Consider the following 22,166-nt stretch of genomic DNA (forward strand, 5'->3'; position numbering starts at 1 on the left):
GGAATTCTGCTTAAGGAAGGCAGGAGTGTATGCACTTTTATATATATAATCAATACACGATTTGCTATAAAGGAAGTGTCTCCCAGACATTACAAGCCTAAAATGCGGACCAGAAAAAGTGCAGTTATTGCACGTCCTAGGTTGCAGGAGATTAGTCAGGTTTTTATGCACATTTGTTTCATATTATGGCTCCGTTTTGGAGAAAGCCATAATAGGGCTCCCATTTAAGTGCAGGGGGCCCCCACTGTACCTCCATACGTCAGCTTTCATCCAAAACGTGGCAAGCTCCATCACATGGTGTACGTACAGAGCTTTTATCTCCTAGAATTTTTTTACATTTTGTTAATCTAAGGAAAAATAGCTCCATGCATATGGCACCTGTTATGAAAGTGCACACGGGGCCTAAGACCATATTCAGATGGCTATAATGCAGGTTCTATGTTGGGTTCAGTTTAACCGTGGGAGGTCCAGGTACTGCGGGATCTCATTATATCCATCTGAAAGCAGCCTTAAAGGCGATGTTCAGAACTTAGATGTGATCGATAACTAGTGGGTCCTGCGTGTCACTCATGTATGACCTGCCATCACTGAACCAGTTAGTGCCGCTGACCTTACTGATACAGGTTTTAGCGCTAGATACAGCTGCTCTGTATACAACATACAAAGCAGCTGTATCTGAAAAAGTAAAAATAATTTTTAGTATAAAGTAATTAGAAAGTTGCACAAATCACACTGATGCAGTTTTATTTAAAAAAAAAAATAATTTAAAACCCGTACATAACCCTTAAAAATAGAATCGTCACTCTTGAACACCATTTTGTATTTTTTTTTCAAAATAGGTAAAAAAAAAAAATGGGACAATTTTTATTTCTCCCTATACATCACATACATACTCAACACTGTTTCAATATTTTTTTTATATAAACATTTAATTTTAACAAATGTATTAACAATATAATTTCATTACATATATACACTACAGAAGTGGATGCTGCTGTATAGGTGAAAATACAGATCAATAAATATTTCCAGCTCCAAATTGTTATTAAAATAGTTTGTATTTGTTAAACACCATTTTAACACCCCTCAAGAGCAGGGTTTTTTTTGGGCAGGGACCAGCAGGAGGCTTTGGGTTTCTTAGCACAAATCTCCCAAATTGATGTATTAACGCAAGCTATCACAGAAAAAAAAATAATCTGATCTTCTACGGCCATATCACCACTGACAATAGTGTTCATTCATATGGTGGCGAAGGGACTTTATACTCCTATGAAGTCACTTGTCCAGCTGTCTTTTTAATACTCTAATGAATGCGTCTTTAGGCACTTCCACGTTGCCGATTTTCCTCATTTTTTTCTTGCCTTCGGCTTGTCTTTTCAGCAGCTTCATCTTCCTTGTGATATCACCACCATACTGCCAAAACACGAACAAAAGAAAGATATTAAATAGTCTGTATAAAGACCTGGAACATGAACCTTCTATTCTAAAAGTTGTAAAGTAGAAAAGGTAAGGAGGCGTCAGTTACACAGTTCTTCATGGGTGGTTGAGCTCTGAAATACCCCATCGCAGGATGTAGTAGTAGTAAAATGAAGACAGAACGGAGATATAAAAAGAACTAAACATCTTTTAATTACTGGAATCAACAAGCATAATAATAAAGGATCTTATCCCGATACTAGGATTTCATCCAGCTACTAGTGTGTCTAATATTGAAACTACCAATACACTCCTTTTGCCGGATGCTCTAGGTATGCACTAAAATTATCGAATAAACCAAAGAATATTAATACCATCATGCGCCATTTCTTGTCCTTGCTTTTAAAATGCAGCAAGAATGGAAAAAAATGTAAACACAAAGCTTAGATATTGATAGTGAGTGATGTTTGATTTAGCCTATAACAGCCAATTCGGTCAAGATTGTGGCTAGAACAGTTGTCCACTATGGTAACACCTCGAAGACGTCTGTATGACTATTGAGTGAAAAGTTGGGTTGATTGGTCTCCCAAAAAAAACCAAAAACGTAGAGACTAAGTCCAGTGGCAAAACAACATGCCAGGTAACATAATAAACAGTTATTTTCCTATGTAACTACCCCTTCTGCTCCAAATGATAATCATGTGACCACAGGAGGATGACAGATGAACTCACTTCCTGTCTGAGTGACCACAGAGTCCCCATTCTAGTTGTGGTCACAGGCAATAATTCACACAGAGGCCTGGGAGAGAACAGGGCAGGGATGCTCCACCCATGAAGCGGTTAGGGAAGATGGCTCCCATCCCTGGGCTAATTTGGCAGGACATGTGCTTGAACTAAAGAATAGAAAGCACATTTGTGTTATAAACACTTTTCTAAAATGTTCCATAAAGGCTAAGTGCACACAGCGTTTGCGCTCTACAGTATACACCAGGAGTAAACATACTTCCCCATTTAACGGTGTCCCTTTGGTCTTCTTCAGAAGCCAGTATGCGTCGGCATACGGTTGTTTCAATTGTATAGGAAAGCGCAGCAGATTTTGCTTCCCCATACAGAGGGCCAATGCAAAGAAATGTATAACTCATTACACATAGTTTTTTTGTTTTCTGCTTTATAAACAAAGAAACCCTATGGGTGACAGATGCCACTGTATGGCATTAGTCACAGGCCTCCGCCAGAAGTATACGCCGTGCAAACAGAGCCTTATACTTATCAGAATCAAGTTTTTCCTTTAGCTCTATTGAAAGAAAGGTTAATTTGTTAAAAATACATGCATTTTTATTTGGCATCTAATAGAATTCACCAAAAACAAAGGTGTTAAATGCAAAAGTTTCTTTAAGTAGAGAAGATGTCTGACAAGTTAATGTATTCTACAATCCTGCCACACAATGTTTTAATATTTTATATCCTCAGAGACGTTGCTTAATCTTCCGACTGAGCAGTAAATTGGAGTAAAAAATGGCAATTCTAGCACGGGCATAAAAATAAAAAAAAATGTTCAGATATCATCAAGACACTAAAAATACTCTATACAAATAAAATATTTAAAATACATACACATTTTGCCAAGACATTCTTTCTGAAGGCTTTAATTCTGAAAAAGAAGAGGCATAATATAAAAGTACTCATAGAAAATTATACTAGTACAGTGTAACCCAATGACTTAGGTTATGACCTGGAAATATAAGCCCCTGAGTTGCGGTCTTGTGTGAGGACTTAATATTCAATTCAGTCATTGAGTGATCTTAAAGGGAACAACCACAAATGGAAGCTATTGCATTGTCCTTAGGGGTTGTCCGTGTTACATGTTCCCATCTCTTGCCATGACTTTTGCAAGACTGATGTTCACACGTGGTGGGTTTGATGTTGCCGATTTTATTCCGTATAAATAAATAAAAAATGCAATAATGTAAATACAATGCATTTGAATTGAGTTTTACAAATCCCTATGGAAAGAAATATGCGCAAATTTGATGTTATGCTGTTTCGGGTCATTTTCAAAGCCAAAATGTACTGCTGTGTGTAAACATGGCATAGACAGTGCTCCGTGGGATGTTCAAAGCCTGAATATTTTTCTATACTTCTCCAGATCTTTGTCTCTGACCTGTTTGGAGAGCTCTATGGTCTTTCAGAACAGGTGAATTTATACTGACATCATGTGACAGGTCATGTGACACTTTGATTGCACACAGGGACCTTATTCATCTATTTATGGGACTTCTGAAGTAAATTGGTTTGACCAGACTTTATTAAGGGGCTTCATAGCAAAGGAGGTGAATACTGTACATATATGCACTCAACTTTTCATTCCACTGTAAAAATTTGGACTATTTTGTCAGTCCCATTACATAAAATTTAATTTAGAATCCATCTTAATTCCATGTTGTAATGTAGCAATACAAGAAAAACACCAAGGGGTGAATACTTTCGCAAAACACTGTATATGGCTTATCCATGACTTGTGTTTCTTGTTGAAGTGGCCCTTTCACTTGTTACTCAGGCATCTTAGAACTCAAAATTGTATTCGTAGTTGTACACTGTAGCACCATTCTGTAACTTGTTGAATTGCGTATACAGAAAACAAGCATGATAAAGCAAAAAAATGGTGCGACAATGCTTGCAGCTTTTCCACAATGGTGTTTGCAGCTTTTTAAAAAGCGACAGTTCTAGAAAAACTTTCCTAAAATTGGTTTTATGAATACTACATTGCAGACATGGCCACCCCTAGGGGTGTGTGACCCGTGCGGTCGCACCAGCTACATCAGTTGTCCCTGCAGAAGTGCTACCAATCACCTGGTCCAGGGCTTGTGACCACCACAAAACATATTAATTGTATAGCCGTATTATTTAGACATTGTCTATTAGTATTACATTATGTATGGAGCGGTTATTTGGTTACTGCATGTTGGTATTATTTGGGCACTGTATGGAGGTATTTACTTAGGCATTGGGTGGCACAGCTAGGCACTGTACAGTATATTAGTGTGGTAGCACTGTATAACAACAGACAATTGTATGGTTATGGTGTAAGAAGTGTTATGACGCTGATAATTAGTCAGTATAAGGTATTGTTACTTGTACACTTTATGACAGTATACCATATGGTGGAGGGGGCACTAACAAAGAGGTACTGCACAGAGCGCCATCCAACGTAAGGCCAGCACAGATAGCGGTACCGCACATAAAATCCCAGTTGCAGTTTTTACATTGAAGTCAATAACAACATATTCGGCAAAACAAAGATAAAACCACGACTAATAAATAGACCATGCTTGAAAAACTGCCGCGTTCCCTGAAAACCAGTCCGTTTTCAACTGCACTGTATGAATGGGATTTCATCTAATCCCATTCACTGCATTGTAACATCTGGCCGCTGCGGAAACTTATACTAAGTGATCGCAGCGTCAAACACGCTGCTAAGAGATATATATATTTTCTCGGTCATACAGTTCTACTTAATTTACATTTTTTGGGATGAGAACAAACATGTCGATTATCCAGGTTCTTTGGCATAAATCTATTTTATTAACTGCATGCACACCATCAAAGAACATATCAGACAAATTCATTGTTCTTCAGTAATACTTACGTTTCTCTTGCAATGATCCGGCTACCGATGGAGGCCTGAACTGCTATCTCAAACAGCTGTCTTGGTATGGAGTCTCGTAACCGTTCACATATTGCTTTACCGACCTCATACGCTTTTTCCCTAAATTAAAACGTGTTCATTAAACCCCGGGATCACATCGTGTCTTATACCCAGGGATCACATCGTGTCTTATACCCAGGGATCACATCGTGTCTTATACCCAGGGATCACATCGTGTCTTATTAATTGTGGTTTATACATCCAGTACTCTGATGAAATTCAACCTGCAGTTCTAATAAAAAAGGAAATTCCCCATGCAAGATGTTGTCACACAGCGCTCCCAGACTCCTAAATGGCAATTCTGCTTGGCTGAGCAGAGACATGGGAAGTATCACAGCATAAGTAAGTAGATTTACAATTCATTACTATAGGAAACCTGTGTGACAACCCATGTGAGAACCGTACTATGTTGATCTTACGCAACTGACTCACACTATATGTGGAATAAAATACAAGTTTACAAATGCAAATAACATTAAAGGAGCCTGAGCTGCTGTTTGAGGAACAATAAGACTATAGATTGTAAAATAAAACCTTCTACCAAAAATGTTGACTTCATAGACTATAGCAAATTTTTTGCTTAAAGGCGACATTGAGAAGGCACAGCTAATGACGCAAGAGCAGACTGATGGGGATCAATTTTCTACCAGCATTGGTTCAGTCTAAGGTTAGAAAAGCATTTTCCCATCATAGTCATTGCTAGAATATGCCATTACTTACTGATTGGTGGGTGTCCACCTTCTAGAACGCCCACCGATCCTTAGAATGAAGGTGCTGCAGCTCCTTCTCTGTTTCTCTACACGGCTATACTCCTGGCCACCTGCTGTGCAGGGACCTGCAACACCGTCCCATTCGCTTGGCCGAGAACACTGCTGTGCAGGAGAAAACAAAGGGACCTCGGGCACAGATGTCGGACCACCACCGATCATAAGCCATAACATTTAATGATGGGAAAATCCCTTTATTTATAGCATGCACTACTACTGGCATGTGTGAACCTATCCTTAAAGTAGGATGAAGCATCTAAAATTATGAATAAATACTTTGGCAAGTTTAAGGAATTAGTGTAAGCAATTTTTTTTTTGGGGAGGGGGGGGGGCAGAGGTTTGTTAGAAATAGCGCAATATTGTTATATTGATTTATTTTTCTTATGAATGTGCTTGCTGTCCACTGGAAAACACGCTTGTTGGTAGGTTGGCATCTGTAAACCAGCAATGATAGAGAGCACACATCAAGTGTAATCCCAACCGGTCATCATCACATTTTATCTGGATATTGTACTCTAGTCACTAATTACCGGTGTTTTTCGGACTATAAGACGCACCTGACCATAAGACGCACCCAGGTTTTAAACCACAGAAAATAGGGGAAAAAAATATTTCTTACAAAATAATTTATTCTGTTTCACCACATTCTGAGAGCCCAAATTTTTTTTATATTTTTTTCATCGACTGAGCGGTGTGAGGGCTATTTTTTGCGGGACGAGCTGTAGTTTTATTGGCACCATTTTTTGGTACATACGATTTTTTTGATCACTTTTTTATTTCAGTTTTAGGCTGGGTTCACACGAGCACATTAACGTCCGTGCCTCTCCGTGGAACTACTGTCCCGTACTGAAAACATGATTACAGTACGGGACAGTTGTCCTGCAGAGAGGCAGGGACTCCTAGCATCGTACATAACTATGATGCTAGGAGCCCGCCTCCCTGCACTGAGTTCGGTCCGGGACTTCCGGCCGAAATACGTCCGTCCATTACGGACGTTAATGTGGTCGTGTGAACCCAGCCTAAGCGCTAAGGTGACCAAAAAACTATTTTGATGTTTTACATTTTTAAACTCACCATGCGAGTTAAATAATTGCATATTGTAATAGATGGGACTTTTATGGACGCAGCGATACCAAATTATTCTATTTTTTACATTGTGCTTGGGGAAAAATGGGAAAAGGTTTTATTTTTTTTAAACTTTTAATTTTTTTTTACATATTTTATTAGTTCCCCTAGGGGACTTGAACCAGCGGCCACTTGGTTACATGTGGAGTTACTGAAACAGCATAACTCGCCCAAAACTAACGCCCATAGTAGTGAATGGCAGTTACGGAAGCAGCATGGGACCTGCATCTATCTGACATTTATGACATATCCAAAGGATATATCATAAATGTCCTTCATAGAAAAACCCCTATAAAACGCCGCGGTCGCTATTGGCCGCCGCATTTAACTAGTGAAAAGGGTTTGCTATAAAACACATGTAGCCCCTATCCACAGGATAGGGGCTACATGTGAGATCTCTAGGAGTCTGACCACTGGGACCCCCAGCGATAAGGAGAACAGGGGACCGAAAGTCACCCAAAAGTGCTACATGAGAAGCCTGGACTTCCGGGTTCTGTGTCTGGCTTACCTGTTCCGCAGCTCCATAGAGATCAATGGAGAGCTGCTCGCGCATGCGCAGAAGAATCCCATTGATCTCTGTGAAGCTCCCAGACACAGAACGCGGAAGTCACAGCTTCTCATGCAGCGCTCTTGGTAACTTTCGGTCCCCGTTCTCCTTATCGATCACACATGTATGCCCTATCCTGTGGATAGGGGATACATGTGTTTTATGGCACAAGCCCTTTAAACTGCCAGGAACAGTGAAAATCCTGGCCGTTAGAGCAGCGTGTCAGAAGCGGACACCTGCAGTGTATGGAGCATGCTCAGTGCATGAGCCCGCTCCATACATCATTACCCCCACTCCATGATGTGCTGGCACGTCATGGGTCGGGAAGGGGTTAAGTAATAAAGCGGTCATGGCGCCCGGCGATGCCGGGTCCCTTGACTGTTAGACACAGGGATTTTTTAACAAGATTTATTCTTGCTAAAAACTGCGTCTTATAATCCGAAAAATACGGTACATTTTTCTCATATGATTTTTCCCATTTTCTTTTAGAATACTGTATGCTAGTTATTTCATCAGGTTTTATTGTGCACAACACATACCTATGTGCAATAGTCACTAATTCTTCCACTGGACGACCATTCAATAAAATATCCATTTTCACCAGATCGGCCGGCTGGTATCCTGCATCTTCATAATCAAAACTATATAAATAATAAGAAAAACATTTTAATAATTTCATTAATTGTAAATATAAGTTACTTATACAGATCAAATATTATTTTCTCTAATAGCTCAACATAGAGAGAATGCAAAGAGACAGCAGAGGACTGTGGAAAGGAAATAACTTTTTATATCTTTACACATTAAAAGATCTATATATCAAGATTTGTTAAATTTTCCACCCATAAAGCAGCCTTATGGACTAAACATACAGTATAGAAACAATGACTAGCCACCTCTCCCCCCCGCCCTTTTTCAGCTGCAGTTTCCAAGTTTGAAGTTGGCCATACACATAAAATGAATTGTTCAGCCTACAACTATCTCCCCAACCTCCTTATAAACATGCGTGTTCGGCTTGTTTCAGGCTGCAATCTCCATTCATTTTCAGACCCCCTGATATGCATTTTAAACCTGCTACTAGTACCAAACTTCTCCTGTGGATGTGCCCCTTCCAGTAATAATTACTGGATGTCAGTTCTGTGTTTCCAGGATGCTGCTGTATTATCACAGCTTCATTTCTGTACGGTTTTCTCTACATTCATAGCCTATGTGATTACCACTCTGCTTTCTTCCCTATTTACACTCCGATACGGACAGCCTGTGTACTTGGCTGTTTCCCCTCTTCACGCTCGGATCTACGGTGTACAACCTAGTCCACCCACCTACTGCTAACACTAAAGGAAGATGGACAGCAGCCCTGACAAAAAAGTGGGCATGTAGAAAGGGAGGCAAGCACACACAAGGCAGTTTGCAAGTTTGCAGGGGAAGGGGCTGAATCACAGGCCGTGTAGGATTATATAGAGAAAAAAAGATCAACGGTAGACTGTGCAGGGGGGGGGGGGGGAATCAGACAGTTCAGCATCAGTGCCTGTCAGCACAAGGGAGAAGAGGCCTGTAGGTGCAAACAAGGAAGCTGTGCTGATACATCAAAGCTAGTGAAGGCGGCAGTATCCTGGACATACAGACCTCACATCCAGCATGTAATACTGGGAGGGAGACCCCCACATGAGAAAAGTCTGAGACTAGGATAAATGAATAAAAGTGATGAAGATGGCAGCCTGAAACTTAGTGCAACTTCAGTGTTAGACAGGAGTGAAAAATATATAAAGCAAACCTAACTTAAGATTAGTGAAGAAAAGTTTTTCAACTTTTCCTGCAGATTTTAATAACGATATGTTGGCAAGTTTTCCTTTAGAACATTGGAGTATTGAAACAATAAGTGTGTGTAGGACTTGCCTTGCATATCCAGAAGATAAGGATTTTAAATGGTCATAAAAATCCACCACAACTTCATTCAAAGGGAACAAATATTTCATCATAATCCTGTGCTCATCTATGTAGAGAAAACTCGTCTGCTCTGCTCGACGGGTCTGTGAAAAAAAATAAAAAATTGGGTTGATTGTACATTTCATTTAGACTCTGGTTAGATTAAAGGCTATTCACATCACGTTTTTTGGCCTACTTTTGACATATACGCCGGGAAAAACTCCTAATGGTGTAATCAGTCAGCCATAAACTGTAATGGTATTCATTTAACTGATACGTCATGAACTCCCATGACCCTTTTCATGATATATCCATTAAATGGCTACCATTATAGCTTATGTGTGACAGATTGCACTGTTGGGCATCCGTTAAAGGCATATGTCACCTATAGGCTATAATGGCATCCATTAAACAAATACCTAATTAAAAGCTCAGGACGTATCTGTTTAACAGATGCCTTTGACTGGTTAAATACATTGACATCTGTCAACCCCTAGGCTACCATGTTAAAAATAAAAAAATATTTTTTTTTTATTTTTTTTACTTTTCGGGATTACTTTTGTATTCTTTTTTTTTTTTTCTTGCTCTATACTGAAGTATACAAGCCAGACGGAGGCCAAAAGGGCAATCTTTTGGCCTCCGTTTAACAATGGAGCATTATGGACACATTTAGCTTTTAAGTTGGAAGGTTTCCTGAATTACACACTAAAACAAAAAACGTAATGTGTACAGCCCCTTAGAGTCATGGCTTTTGTTCTTAATGAAACCACAATGGCTACGACAAATCTCTTTTTAAACCAATCACGATAGATCCCATTGACTTATAATTGGTCCATCAGCAAGAACAGTGAGGCAGACTACGCAATTCTTGATGTCAAAAGGAAACGGAAGCCTGATAAAATGGAAGGCAGCGCTGGTGTGAATAGAGTCGGCATTTGACCACATAATGAAAATAGATGGTTACAAGCATCAGGGCATCATGAGAACACAATGGAGATTTAGCAAAACTGGTGCAAGTGAAAGGTGGAACAGTGGCCCATAGCAACCTCTAAGAGTCCAGCTTTGGAAAAGGAAAGAAGAAACCGGATTCGTTGCTATGGGCCACTCCTCCACTTTTCCCATGCATTAGTTTTGCTTCATCTACCACACAATATGCAGACCTTTCCTGTTTTCTGTAGCTCACTTTCTGAAGGAAGTATCTTGTACTGAAAACTCTCCATCTAAATTAATAGAAGTTATACAATTACTCTTTATGATGTGATTTACCAATAGTTTGACTCCACTCTAGAAGCCTGTCCCAAATATTTGTGACCATATTATTATTAATTTTAAAGCGTCAATAATTCCAAGGTGCTGTACATATGAAAGAGGGTTAAGTACATGACATGAGACAGCAAAAACCAAGTACAAAAAACATGACTTTAATAATGACAAACCGGTATAGCATGAGAGAGGACCTTGCCTGCAAAGGCTTACACTCTACGAAGGAAGGAGACAGTAGGTGAGGGCACAAGCTCATGGTAGCCTAGTGGTGCCAGGGTTATTGCAGGTTGGTTCTCCAGGTTGTTTTTGGAAGGTTTTGATTTAGAAAGTCTGATGAGTTGGGGGTATTCATTTCCAAAGTATGGGGGATGCCCGGGAAAATTCTTGGAGACAATAATGTGAGGAGCAGACGAGGAGAGCATAGAAGGTCTTGTGAGGAACAGAGATTACGTGCGGAGTGGTATCGGGAGATTAGCTCAGAGATGTATGGAGGGGAAAGGTTGTGGATGGTCTTGTATGTCATTGTTAATGTTTTGAACTGAATTCGCTGGATAATGAGTAGCCTGTAAAGGGATTGGGGCAAGAGTGAGAGAGGTGAAACAAGGGAAGAGGTAGATTAACCTGGCAGTAGAGTTGAGGGCAGATTGTAGGGGTGCATGAGTGTTAGATGCGAGGATACAGAGAAGGATGTTGCAGTAGTCTAGGCAGGAGATAATGAGGGCAAGTATAGTACTAGAATTTTTGTTGACTCGAGTTTGAGGAATGAGCAGATTCAACAAATCTTTTTGAGGTGGAGGCAGCAGAAAGGGGTAAGGACTTGAAAGTGAGGTTTAAAAGAGAGGGCATAATCGAAGGTAGTCCTGAGTGAGACTGGAGAGAATGTCGAGCCAATAACTGTGATTAATAGTTCTGATAAGGAGGTTGAGTGAGATGAGGGAAAGATGATGAATTCCGTTTTTTCCATGTTAAATTAAAGGGCCCGGGAGGAGAAGAAGAAAGAAATAGCGATACTTTCAAATAACGGTTGTTACTGACCTGACACAGAGACATGATCTTTCCAAGATATTCATCTGGTGAAATAATTGTGCCCAATATCATAGGTTCAAGATATTTATTCACTACAGATTTATCAGGAAATTCAGATGGATTTACAATGGTAATCTCTTCTTCTCCATACTCCTATGAAAAATGCATAGTCAACATGAATTAACCATAAACTGACCATGTTAACCAAGTAAAAACATACAAAAAGTTCATCCCCACTCACCTATAAGACAGCCATTTATGGCAAGCTGTATAAGACAGTTGACGTGCCTGCTGGGAATTTCCCGCAGCCCCTCATGTTGTTATTGAATTGCCCAACATGGATATAGTGGAGCTACAATTACATTAAATTGTAACGGTCCATAAGAATTTATTTTCTTAATGTTACTTTAGGACATCCCTAATGTGGACCAAATGTTAAGATATTGAATATTGCTAAATTAAATATAATTTCTGTGTTGTGTAACAAAGCGCCTATATTCTCAGTCTCACACCCATAACTATATTTGGAATTCATATCATAGATCCCACATTTGGTGGTATATAGTTCAGTGTGGCCATGTATATCGCTGTATTAACATAAAGTGGTATGCAGAGGTTTTTTTTATGCAGAACGCATCAGTTGTCCCTCTAGAAAAATTGTCAGTGCTTGCAGAGGAAAACGCGGTTTGCAATACCGCATCCCATACGGAACCCTGTGTCGTACAATAAGGTTCTGTATTGCACACTGTATTATGGAATAATAATGCAAAGTTCTATGTGTATGAGTCCTTACCGGACAGATCATAAGACATCATGTGAAAAAGACCATACACTTGGAAATACCTTAATCATTTTTTGAGAAGAGAGCACCGCTTTGTATGGGACTGTAGGGGATGTCATTATGACTGATGCATTGTATTCCTGCTCCAGTCGCTGGTTAAAAACCTCCAGGTGCAAAAGTCCTAGAAAGCCCAACCTGCGGAAACATTATTATTGGTTATTTTGTAACCACTATACTGAGAAATATAGAAGTTTTATTAAGGGGGTTATTGCTCCACCAATGTAATAGAGACGGGTTTGGAGAACTTCTGTATCAACCCCCTTGGTGTCCATTGATCAGGTATCCAGAGAGGGGGATCCAATGAGACGAAGTAATAATTAACACAATGTTTTTAGAAGACATCCCCCTGGGACATGTTGTCCATCTTACAAAGTACAGACTGCAGGGGTTTCTTGTGCTCTATACGTACCCATACAGAATTAGGAAATATGGTTTTGGATTACTGGATTAATGTAATAAAGATGTTTTTTGCTATATATTTTTCTAGTTGTCGTTTTTAGATGTAGGTAGCCATATGGTGATTTTGTGAGGGATTCTATATAGGTTTGTACGCTTATCCATACAACAGTCCATGAATTGAGCTACGAGGGCTTCCTTCTTTATAAAACAGAAGTGAGCGACGGTGGAGATGTGGAGACCTTCAGCTGTGAAATCTGTTGGTACTGCAGCATTATTATGTGCGAACTCAACTGTAAAATGCAGCTAAATGAAGCTAAAACAACATGCTCTCTATTATACCACCTCAATGAATGGGATTATTGGCATGATGCACAGGCGTCCCGTATATACACAGCAAAAACAGGAAGCACTCTGTCGGTAGAGTGAAAAAATTGGTTACTTTATTACCCTCCATGCAACATTTCAGCTCCTTACTGTGGACCCTTTAGCAAGCCTATAGACTGTATAGGGTTAGGTTGTAGGTAGAGATATATATATATATATATATATATATATAAGCTCCCACTAATTGAACGCATTTTAAAGTTGCCAGAATTTGACCTGTCAGTTTACAATCCAAAAATTTGAGTCCCCCACCATTCATTTATGAAAATGTATTTATATATAAAATTAATGGAAATGTGAGCCACACATCACATTCTCAACAAAGCATTCCCTGAAGCCCCACCTATGCCACCTCCTACTGTAATGGCGGTCATCCAGCAATACCAGAAACAGATTTTTAAAAAAAGACAAGACTGGGTAGAATTATTTATAGAAAATGAAATAAAAAGGCATATATTTACTGATGATTGTTCTTTTATTTTGATGTAATGGCTATTCAAGTTGTTTTTTGTTGAGTAATTACAGATTAACCTTTAAACGAAACCTGTAACGTTAAACATGCATTCCAATCTGTGGGCAGAATGTTAGACAAGGGGAGCTAAGCAGATTAATAGAAAGTTTTGTTGGGAAAGATTCAGTAGAACTTGTAATTTTATTGACCTAAATCTCTGCTCTTTCAATGCTTAGAAGTTCAGTGGGCGGTCCAACTAAATGATTGACAGCCTTCCCTGTACAAGTCTGCATAGAGAGATAGCGGCCAGTCACTGAATAGGACAGACCTCTGGACTACTAAGCATAGAAAAAGCAGATCAATAAAATTATCAATCATACTGAAACTTTTGACAGAAAACTATTTGTCCATCTGCCAAGCTTCTCCTGCTCTTTAACATGCTGCCTGCAGATTGGACTGCATGTTCAACGTGACAGGTTCCCTTTAAGAACAAGTCACAAAATCACTGAAAAAGGCCGTACTTACTCATACAAGGGCAGGTACAAACACTGGTTCCCAACAGGATGCAGACAAGCCACAAATGCTACATAAAAGGGAGAATGCTCAGGTGCAAAATACTAAAGAACATCCACTCGCACACCTACTATTCTCGAGGGGGGTGGCTGCTTTGTATTATCATTGCACACAGATATAGTTTCTATAAGTATGCCAGTCACATGGTTACATGCTGGCATACAGCCTGTTAGTTACACCCATACTATTAGATCAGACGGGCTGCCTAGCACCTTCTAAGTGTACCACACAAAGTACTGACACACTGCACTCCCCCAACATTACAAGGCCTGGCTGCATCCTGAAGAGATATCCATAATAAACTATAAATATCCATGATAAACATGGAGGCATTAGTTGATATTTTGGCCAAAATACGCAAGCTCGCAACCCGCGTCACGGGTCCTCATCGTATTCCCTACGCTCATTCCCTTCAAGGACCCAGCCAATGTTGGCCTATAAGAACACAGAAAATTTTTAGTTTTTGCCTCACTGCGTTTCAAAAACCATAAATTAAAAGAAAAAAATGTCGTTGACAAAGCTGTATGAGGTCTAAATGTAGTGTTTAATTTCTATAAAAAAAAGTCATTGTAGGTGAAAAAAGTGCAATTACACCATTAAGACTTTAGGGATACCAAATACATATATGTTCGATGACACTTTTTTTGTCCTACTATGGGACTTTTACTTTTGATTATTCTTTTTTTATTTTTTACTAGAATGCATTGGAATACCGGTGTACTTCAAAGCATTATTGCCTGTGCATATATAAAATGCCCTAACAGGCATTATCACAGGACAGCTCTGGGTGCCTATGTTAGGCCCCGGGCTGTCAATGTAAAGCCCAATGTAGTCCAGACGATCACAATGCTGGGGCTAATGGCAAAGACAAAAGGAAAGTCCCATTCCTTCTAAAGCTGGCCATACACTTGAGATAGCGGTCAACTGAACGATCGTTCGGCCGACAGCTATTCTTCCACACTCCCCCATACACATGCACACTCAGCTTGGCCGAGCGTGCATGTGTTTTCAACAGGGAGACGTGAGAAAACTGCTCCCAGACTCCTCTGGTAGCGGATTATCTATTTGCATACAACAGGATCGGGCATGTTGAAATGCAAGCCGGGACGCCACCATACACATTAGATGGTCGGCTGGTACCGCCAAAATCAGCAGGAATAGCCGACATGCATCTAATGTGTATGGTCGGCCTTAGATTCTGTAATCCCTATTTATTGTGGCATTTTAGAAACTAAATAGCCTGCATTGGTAAATCACATGTGGGCACAACTGCCGCGCTCGCTTGATAACAGAGCTATAAATCTACAAGAATGTGCATTAGGGCTATGCTGCCTAAGCTGTATATACACGACACACAGCGGGAAGTAGTTAAAATCGAATACATAAAAAACAAACAAAACAAACAACGAATAAATTTAGACAATGGCAATAGTAGACTTACCTCCAGCCAGCACCCAGTGCTGCACTGCTGTCCCGACTAACAGACACGCTAGAATCATTCAAGGTCAGCTTTTCCAGTGCGCTCTTCAAATTGTTGTACTCTGATTGGTCAACTGGAAACATTCCTAGAAGAAAAAAAAAAAGTTGAGAAACCAGTAATCTTAATTGTTTAGACTTTTCTTATGCAAAGAAGTATCAGAGAGCGTCACTCAGCTACAAGAAAAACAAAACTTCAAAGACCAAATCAAAAGAGACATTTCATGCATTATTTATCATCATTGCATGGCGGTATCAATCCCCTTACTTCAGCACTCCCTATATTCCTGACAATGTGGCAAAAACCTTGTCAGCGTGTCACAGCTGTGAGCCTACTAGTTTTTGTTTAAAGTGCGATTTCTTCCTTACATCTCTCCAAACTTTCCTGTAAAATAAACTAGGTCTATGGCGTGATAAAGGCGGCTGCGGAATAAACCGGTTTCCTCTCACTTTAGCTATGCAAACTCCTTTTCCTAATATTTCCATTCATTTCAGTAAATGAGATGGTCAGGCACAGTCTGGCAGAAAATGTTATAATAAAATAGAAAGATTGTGCACCCTGAGGCACATCTCTAAGTGGAGCAAATCGGCAAATATCTTGACATCTCACATCACATTTTTTTTTTACATATTTTCGTAGATTTTTAGTGATAAAAAGGGAACCTGTCACGTTGAGCATGATGTCCTATCTGCAGGCAGAATGTTATAGAACAGGGGGAGCGGAGCAGATTGATATATAGATTTGTGAAAAAAGATTCAGGAAATCCCTGATCACTGTGGGCTAAAGAGTCCAGTGGGCGGGATCAACCATTGATTGACCTCCCTCCCTGTAGGATTGTGAATACAGAAATAGCTGCCAATAACTAAGTAGGACTGCCGACTCTTAAGCCCAGAGTTAACAGGAATTTAAATGAATACATTTACAATTTATCCTGAATATTTTCCCACACAACTACACATCAATCTGCTCAGCTTCTCCTGCTCCATAACATGCTGCCTGCAGATCGGACTGCATATTTGTCATGACAGGTTCCCTTTTAGATCATTTCTTTATTGCAAGCTATCAAGTCCGGTTTTCAAAAGCAGGTTCAACGTGTGTTCCCTTCCAATATTAAGATTACTAGACTGACCTAATACACAGACCTAATGAGTACCAAGATGTGCTGCTGCAACACACAAAGGAGTTTAGCAGAATCAGAAATTTTATTCTATAGCTGTATCTTTAGTGCACCATAACTTTAGGTAAATCGGATACAGTGTGTCATGCCTAGTGCAGGGGCTCAGGGGTGTTGTATGACTTCTGTTTGGGTGTCTTTCAAAAAGTTGTGCACCGCCCCTCAGGCCCTGCTCTGGGCAGTGTAAGGCGAAGTTCCCACAGGGCGGATACGCTGCATGAAAGCACACAGCCTGGGCGCCACAGAGAATTCTGGTCGAAAATCCGCACAAAATTGTGGTGCAGTTTTTCACCCAGAATTTCCGCTGTGGAAAACTCACACAAAAAAAGTTCCATACTTATGTAGCCACAATGACCGGTCCCTCTGCCATCCTGCAGGACGGCCTCCTGGGATGACGTTTCATCCGATGTGACCGCTGCAGCCTGTGATTGGCTGCAGCGGTCACGGTCACATGGGATGAAACGTCATTCCAGGAGGCCGGCCTAGACAAAGAAGCACAGAATTCTGAATTGTTTTCAGGATTGTTTTTTTTTTCTGAGTTGCGATTTTTGCGGTGGGAATCGCAGATTTTTCGTCACAAAAATCGCAACATCTACTATTTGTTCCAGATTTTACCTCCCCATTAAATTAAATGGGGAAAACCCGCAACATAAAAGCAGCAATTAAGCAAATACAATTGACATGCTGTGGATTAAAAAAACGCACCGCAGGTCACTTTCTTAGCGTTTTTTCCGCTTATCATTTATGCAGCGTGTGGATGGGATTTGTTCAAATCTCATCCACTCTGCTGCTACTGTATTACACTGCCGATTTTCATTAACAAAATCATATCAGTATGTGAGACTAGACATGGACCGAGCATCCACTTGTAATAGATTGATCTATAGCTGCTAGGCAATAATGTATAAACATGAACGAGGTTCTTTGTTAACATTTTGATCAAATTGTATGAACCCACTTGCCACTTCACGGCGACCTCCCAAAAAGTGGGTCCCTACTCTACTGATTGCAGCACCGCATGGCGGTCGCTGCCACTGCAGCACCACTCCTGCAGAAGGAGCAGCCTAGGGGCCCAAGAGCCCACGCAACATACACAACCACACAGTACCACATCATGTGAACAGATTGAACAAGCTCACCTTACCATGCGCACCTGCACTTGTGGCGGGATGTGGCTCAGAGCCAAGGAGGCTTGGCATGGCCTGACAGCATCGGTGCTTTTGGGCCTCTGGGTTGCTCCCTCTGCAGGAGTGGTGTGGCAGTGGCAGTGACCGCCACGTGGTGCTGCAGCTAGTAGAGTAGAGACCCACTTTTTGAGAAGTCGCCGTGCAGTGGCAAGTGGGCTTATACAATTTGATCAACACGTTAACAAAGAACCTCGTTCATGTTTATACATTTTTGCCTAGCCGCTATAGATCAATGCATTACAAGTGGTTGTGCGGTCCATGTCTAGTCTCACATACTGATTTCATTAACAAAAACAGTTGCAGAAAATCTTCAGTATTTACGCCATGTGTGAACTGACCCTATAAGTTTAGTTGGAACGTTCCTTTAAGAATATATAATACGTTTACCTGCAGTGTTATTGCTGGATCTTTCAGCTAATTGCTATTAAATAATTAGGATAGTGGTAATTCTACTCACCTGCAAATACCATTGGCTTTGCAGGCTTGAACCCAGTCAGAGGCTCCACAGGCTGCTTTAGTAAATGTAGAGTGTCTCCTATTTGTGCTTCCTGTACATCTTTCATTCCGGCGATGAGGTAACCGACTTGTCCAGCATATCTTGGAAATAATAAATATAACATATAAAGAGCAATCAGTGCAGGTAATAAAATAAAAATCATGTGTTCAATGTCAGTGGCGTACATACTATATCGGGTCCAGGGTGGACATAAACTTGAATAAAAATGTAGTACATACTCTCTCAGTAGGAAATGGGGCCCATTCTGAGATATACTCTGCCCTATGATTCTTGTACTAGATAGGCAATGCAAAAACGGGCACTTAAATGGATATTCCTAATCCAGATAAAGCTTATTCCTTGTATTCTAATATACTTCACATTTCAATTTCTCATGCTTTTTATAGCTGCTCACTGTCACTGAATGGAAACCTATCTTGCTTACTTCTAGAGGCTGACAAGCTTTCCCGGTCATGTGATGTGACAGGTGGACAGCTCATTCATTACAAGGGAGAAATATAATAAGCTGTACGCCTGTGACTCCATCACATGACCAGGACAGATTTCCCTCCCTGGCTCCCATTGATTGTCAGCAAGCAGAGATTTTTAAATCTATTAAATATTCGAACCCTTTGTATAAAATGAAATTGCAGAACTTTTCACTACACAATGAGTAAGCTTTGTTCTGTGAAAATGGACTACCCTTTTAATACTGCACTTTGAGCTCTGACAGATATGTTGGGTATAATGTGTTCAGAGAATTTGCATTCATAGTAATTCAGAATTTTAACTAAATGTAGACATTAACAGAAGCAAATGTATTCTTATAAGCGACATCGACAGGAACAGCATTATTGGAGCTCCATCTAGTGGCCTTAAAATAAATTTGGGCAAATCTACAGTATAAAACGTTGATATAAAAACTCTCAAACAAAGGACTGCTAAAAGTGACTCTGTGATCAGGCAAATGGACTTTAAACCACAGACGTATTAATGGGAGTCTGGCACCAGAATGTCCGCATTAAACTAGTACCAGGGTATTGTAGAGGAGACTAACCTGTTCTAGCGTTTATTTTCATTCTATGCTTACTGCCTACTTTGTAGAGAAATATGTTTTATTAAGTTTATGCTAATGAGCATTTAGGTGCAACGAGGGAGTCACCGTTGCACCTAAATGCTCATACGTTGCTCCCCAGTTCAACCCCCCTCCCTCCCTTCTTACATTGATGGACAGGGACCAGGCAGCGTAATCGGCGCGTTCATGCCTGGCCCCGTACCGTCTAACACACACGTGTCCATGCTCTTTACTCGGCGTATGCGCAGTAGATCTTTCTACTTGACGTTCTAATCGGCAGTACTGCGCATGCGCAGCGTCCCTTCTCTTTATTCGGCGTATGCGCAGTAGAGACAATTAGAACATCAAGCAGAAAGATCGTACTGCGCATACGCCGAGTAAAGAGCAGGGACGCGCACGCGTTACAGATAGTACGGGGCCAGGCATGAACGCGCTGATTATGCTGCCTGGTCCCTGTCAATCAATGTAAGAAGGGAGGCAGGGAGGGTTGAACTGGGGAGCGACGTAAGAGCATTTAGGTGAAATGGTCATGCCCTCATGGCACCTAAATGCTCATTAGCATAAACTTAATAAAACGTATTTCTCTACAAAGTAGGCAGTAAGCCGAGAATGAAAATAAAAGCTAGAAACAGGTTAAATCCCTTTAATAAAGATTTACGGTGGACCTTAGATTGGTCCCTTGAAAATAAGCTGATCATGGGTGGGGTTCATTGCTGGGACCCTCTGCTATCAGCAATTATTTGTGAGGGAACCTGGCGGACAGTTTTTGGCCAACAAAGCATTACACTGCGCCCATTGAACTGGGTCCTCCAAAGCAATACTCCTGCAGTAACCCTAGCATGCCCTATTAGGGCTTTGAAAAATGGTTGTCTAAACTAGACAACTCTCTTAGTGCGCCCCTGAAGTTTGGGAGGCTGCATCGTTTCTACTTTCTCACTGAAACAATCTGGTAGGTGATGAAGAATGAGACACTCTCCTTGACCTTGGCCAGCAACTGTATCTGGCAGAGATCATATATAGGCAGGGATTTCCTTACTGCTCAGTTGACTGATTCATTAAAGCTACCCATACACTTTAGATAGCAGTCAGGCCATAGTTACTCAACCCTGACTCCCCCATGTACATTCGCGCTGGCTTGTCCATGTATTTTCATTGGGGTGAGGGGAATAAACGGCTGCAGGACTCCTACAAAATTATAAAACACCACAAAAACGATTGTAAAAAAGGCCATAAAATAAGCTTGACGTTGATTTTACAAGCGCTTAAAAAAGCTGAAAAAAATAGTGTGCGAAGGAGGCCTCAGTCACCTGTACAGCTTGGGTACAACAGCACACTAAACCAGAAAAAGGAAATATGACGGCAGTGGCCGCATGTTTTCATTCAAGACTAATCCAATTCTTTACTCTAACATCATTATGTAGTATTTCACCTAATAAATGGGTCAAATGCTTTTCTGAACCTTGGATTGCGCAAACATATTCATGCTAATTCTATAGTATTGGGAAATACATGTTCCTTCAACAAGCCCAGGAACACCCCTAACATACAGAAATATGATAAATTGTTCTCATTTCCCGGTTTGGAGGCTGCCCCCGATTAAGAGCCAAATTAGCCATACGAACAAATTAATAAAACTTACAATTTTTCAGCTGGTACTTCCTCAGGGGTCAGTATGCCAACCTCATTGACTTCATAGCACTTGCCAGAGTGAGTAGACACTATTTTGTTGCCTTTGCACACGTCACCCCCAAATAGTGCAATACTGGCTATCACGCCTCTGTAGTGATCAAATGTGGAGTCAAACAGCAGGGCTTTAAGAGGATTGCCCCTTTCAATTTTAGGCCTGAAACACAAAAATAAATAAAACCTAGAAATATAAAAAAAATCAGCATATTTCACTATGAAGCACCAATAATTAACCGAATATAATTATATTATAGGACATTATAAAAGTACTACACTCAAAAACGTCAAACTCGGCTATTGTCCCCTCTGGAAGTAGAAGGACCGGAGGCTTGTGCTCAATATATGGCTAATACACAGCCCCAAGAAATACACGCTCACATTTGAGATAGGTTTTCCTTCTTCCCCCTGGCGGGATCCAATCCTGTTTTTTAACAAAACTATTGTTAGGAACACACAAACCTAGCAGAAACCTGATGTACCGATTATACCTCAATGGAGGAAAAACATTCAAATGCATCATGACAACTTGGGTGCCGTACAAAACTGCCAATATAAAAACATGCCAATGTAAACATAGTCTAAAGAGCCCAATAGAAATTCCTATAGTGATCTAAATTTGGTTCAATAGAACCACAGGAGGTCCGGGT

General features: G+C 40.5%; 1 protein-coding gene across 1 annotated transcript in view; it reads right to left on the reverse strand.

Moving 5' to 3' along the window:
* Nucleotides 1-751: 751 nt before the first annotated feature.
* Nucleotides 752-22,166, reverse strand: part of GUF1 (GTP binding elongation factor GUF1) — a 32,050-nt gene continuing 10,635 nt past the window's right edge. Inside the window, exons 8-17 of the mRNA XM_075849601.1 lie at nt 21,473-21,676; nt 18,720-18,859; nt 15,866-15,989; nt 12,620-12,752; nt 11,786-11,929; nt 9,458-9,591; nt 8,101-8,202; nt 5,063-5,182; nt 3,031-3,067; nt 752-1,413 (exon numbers count right to left, since the gene is read on the reverse strand). Of these exons, the coding sequence (XP_075705716.1) occupies nt 1,276-1,413; nt 3,031-3,067; nt 5,063-5,182; nt 8,101-8,202; nt 9,458-9,591; nt 11,786-11,929; nt 12,620-12,752; nt 15,866-15,989; nt 18,720-18,859; nt 21,473-21,676 (1,276 nt within the window). The 3' untranslated portion in view covers nt 752-1,275. The remainder of the gene's footprint in view (nt 1,414-3,030; nt 3,068-5,062; nt 5,183-8,100; nt 8,203-9,457; nt 9,592-11,785; nt 11,930-12,619; nt 12,753-15,865; nt 15,990-18,719; nt 18,860-21,472; nt 21,677-22,166) is intronic.

This window comes from Rhinoderma darwinii, chromosome 1 (genome assembly GCF_050947455.1).
Source record: "Rhinoderma darwinii isolate aRhiDar2 chromosome 1, aRhiDar2.hap1, whole genome shotgun sequence".
NCBI lineage: Eukaryota > Metazoa > Chordata > Amphibia > Anura > Rhinodermatidae > Rhinoderma > Rhinoderma darwinii.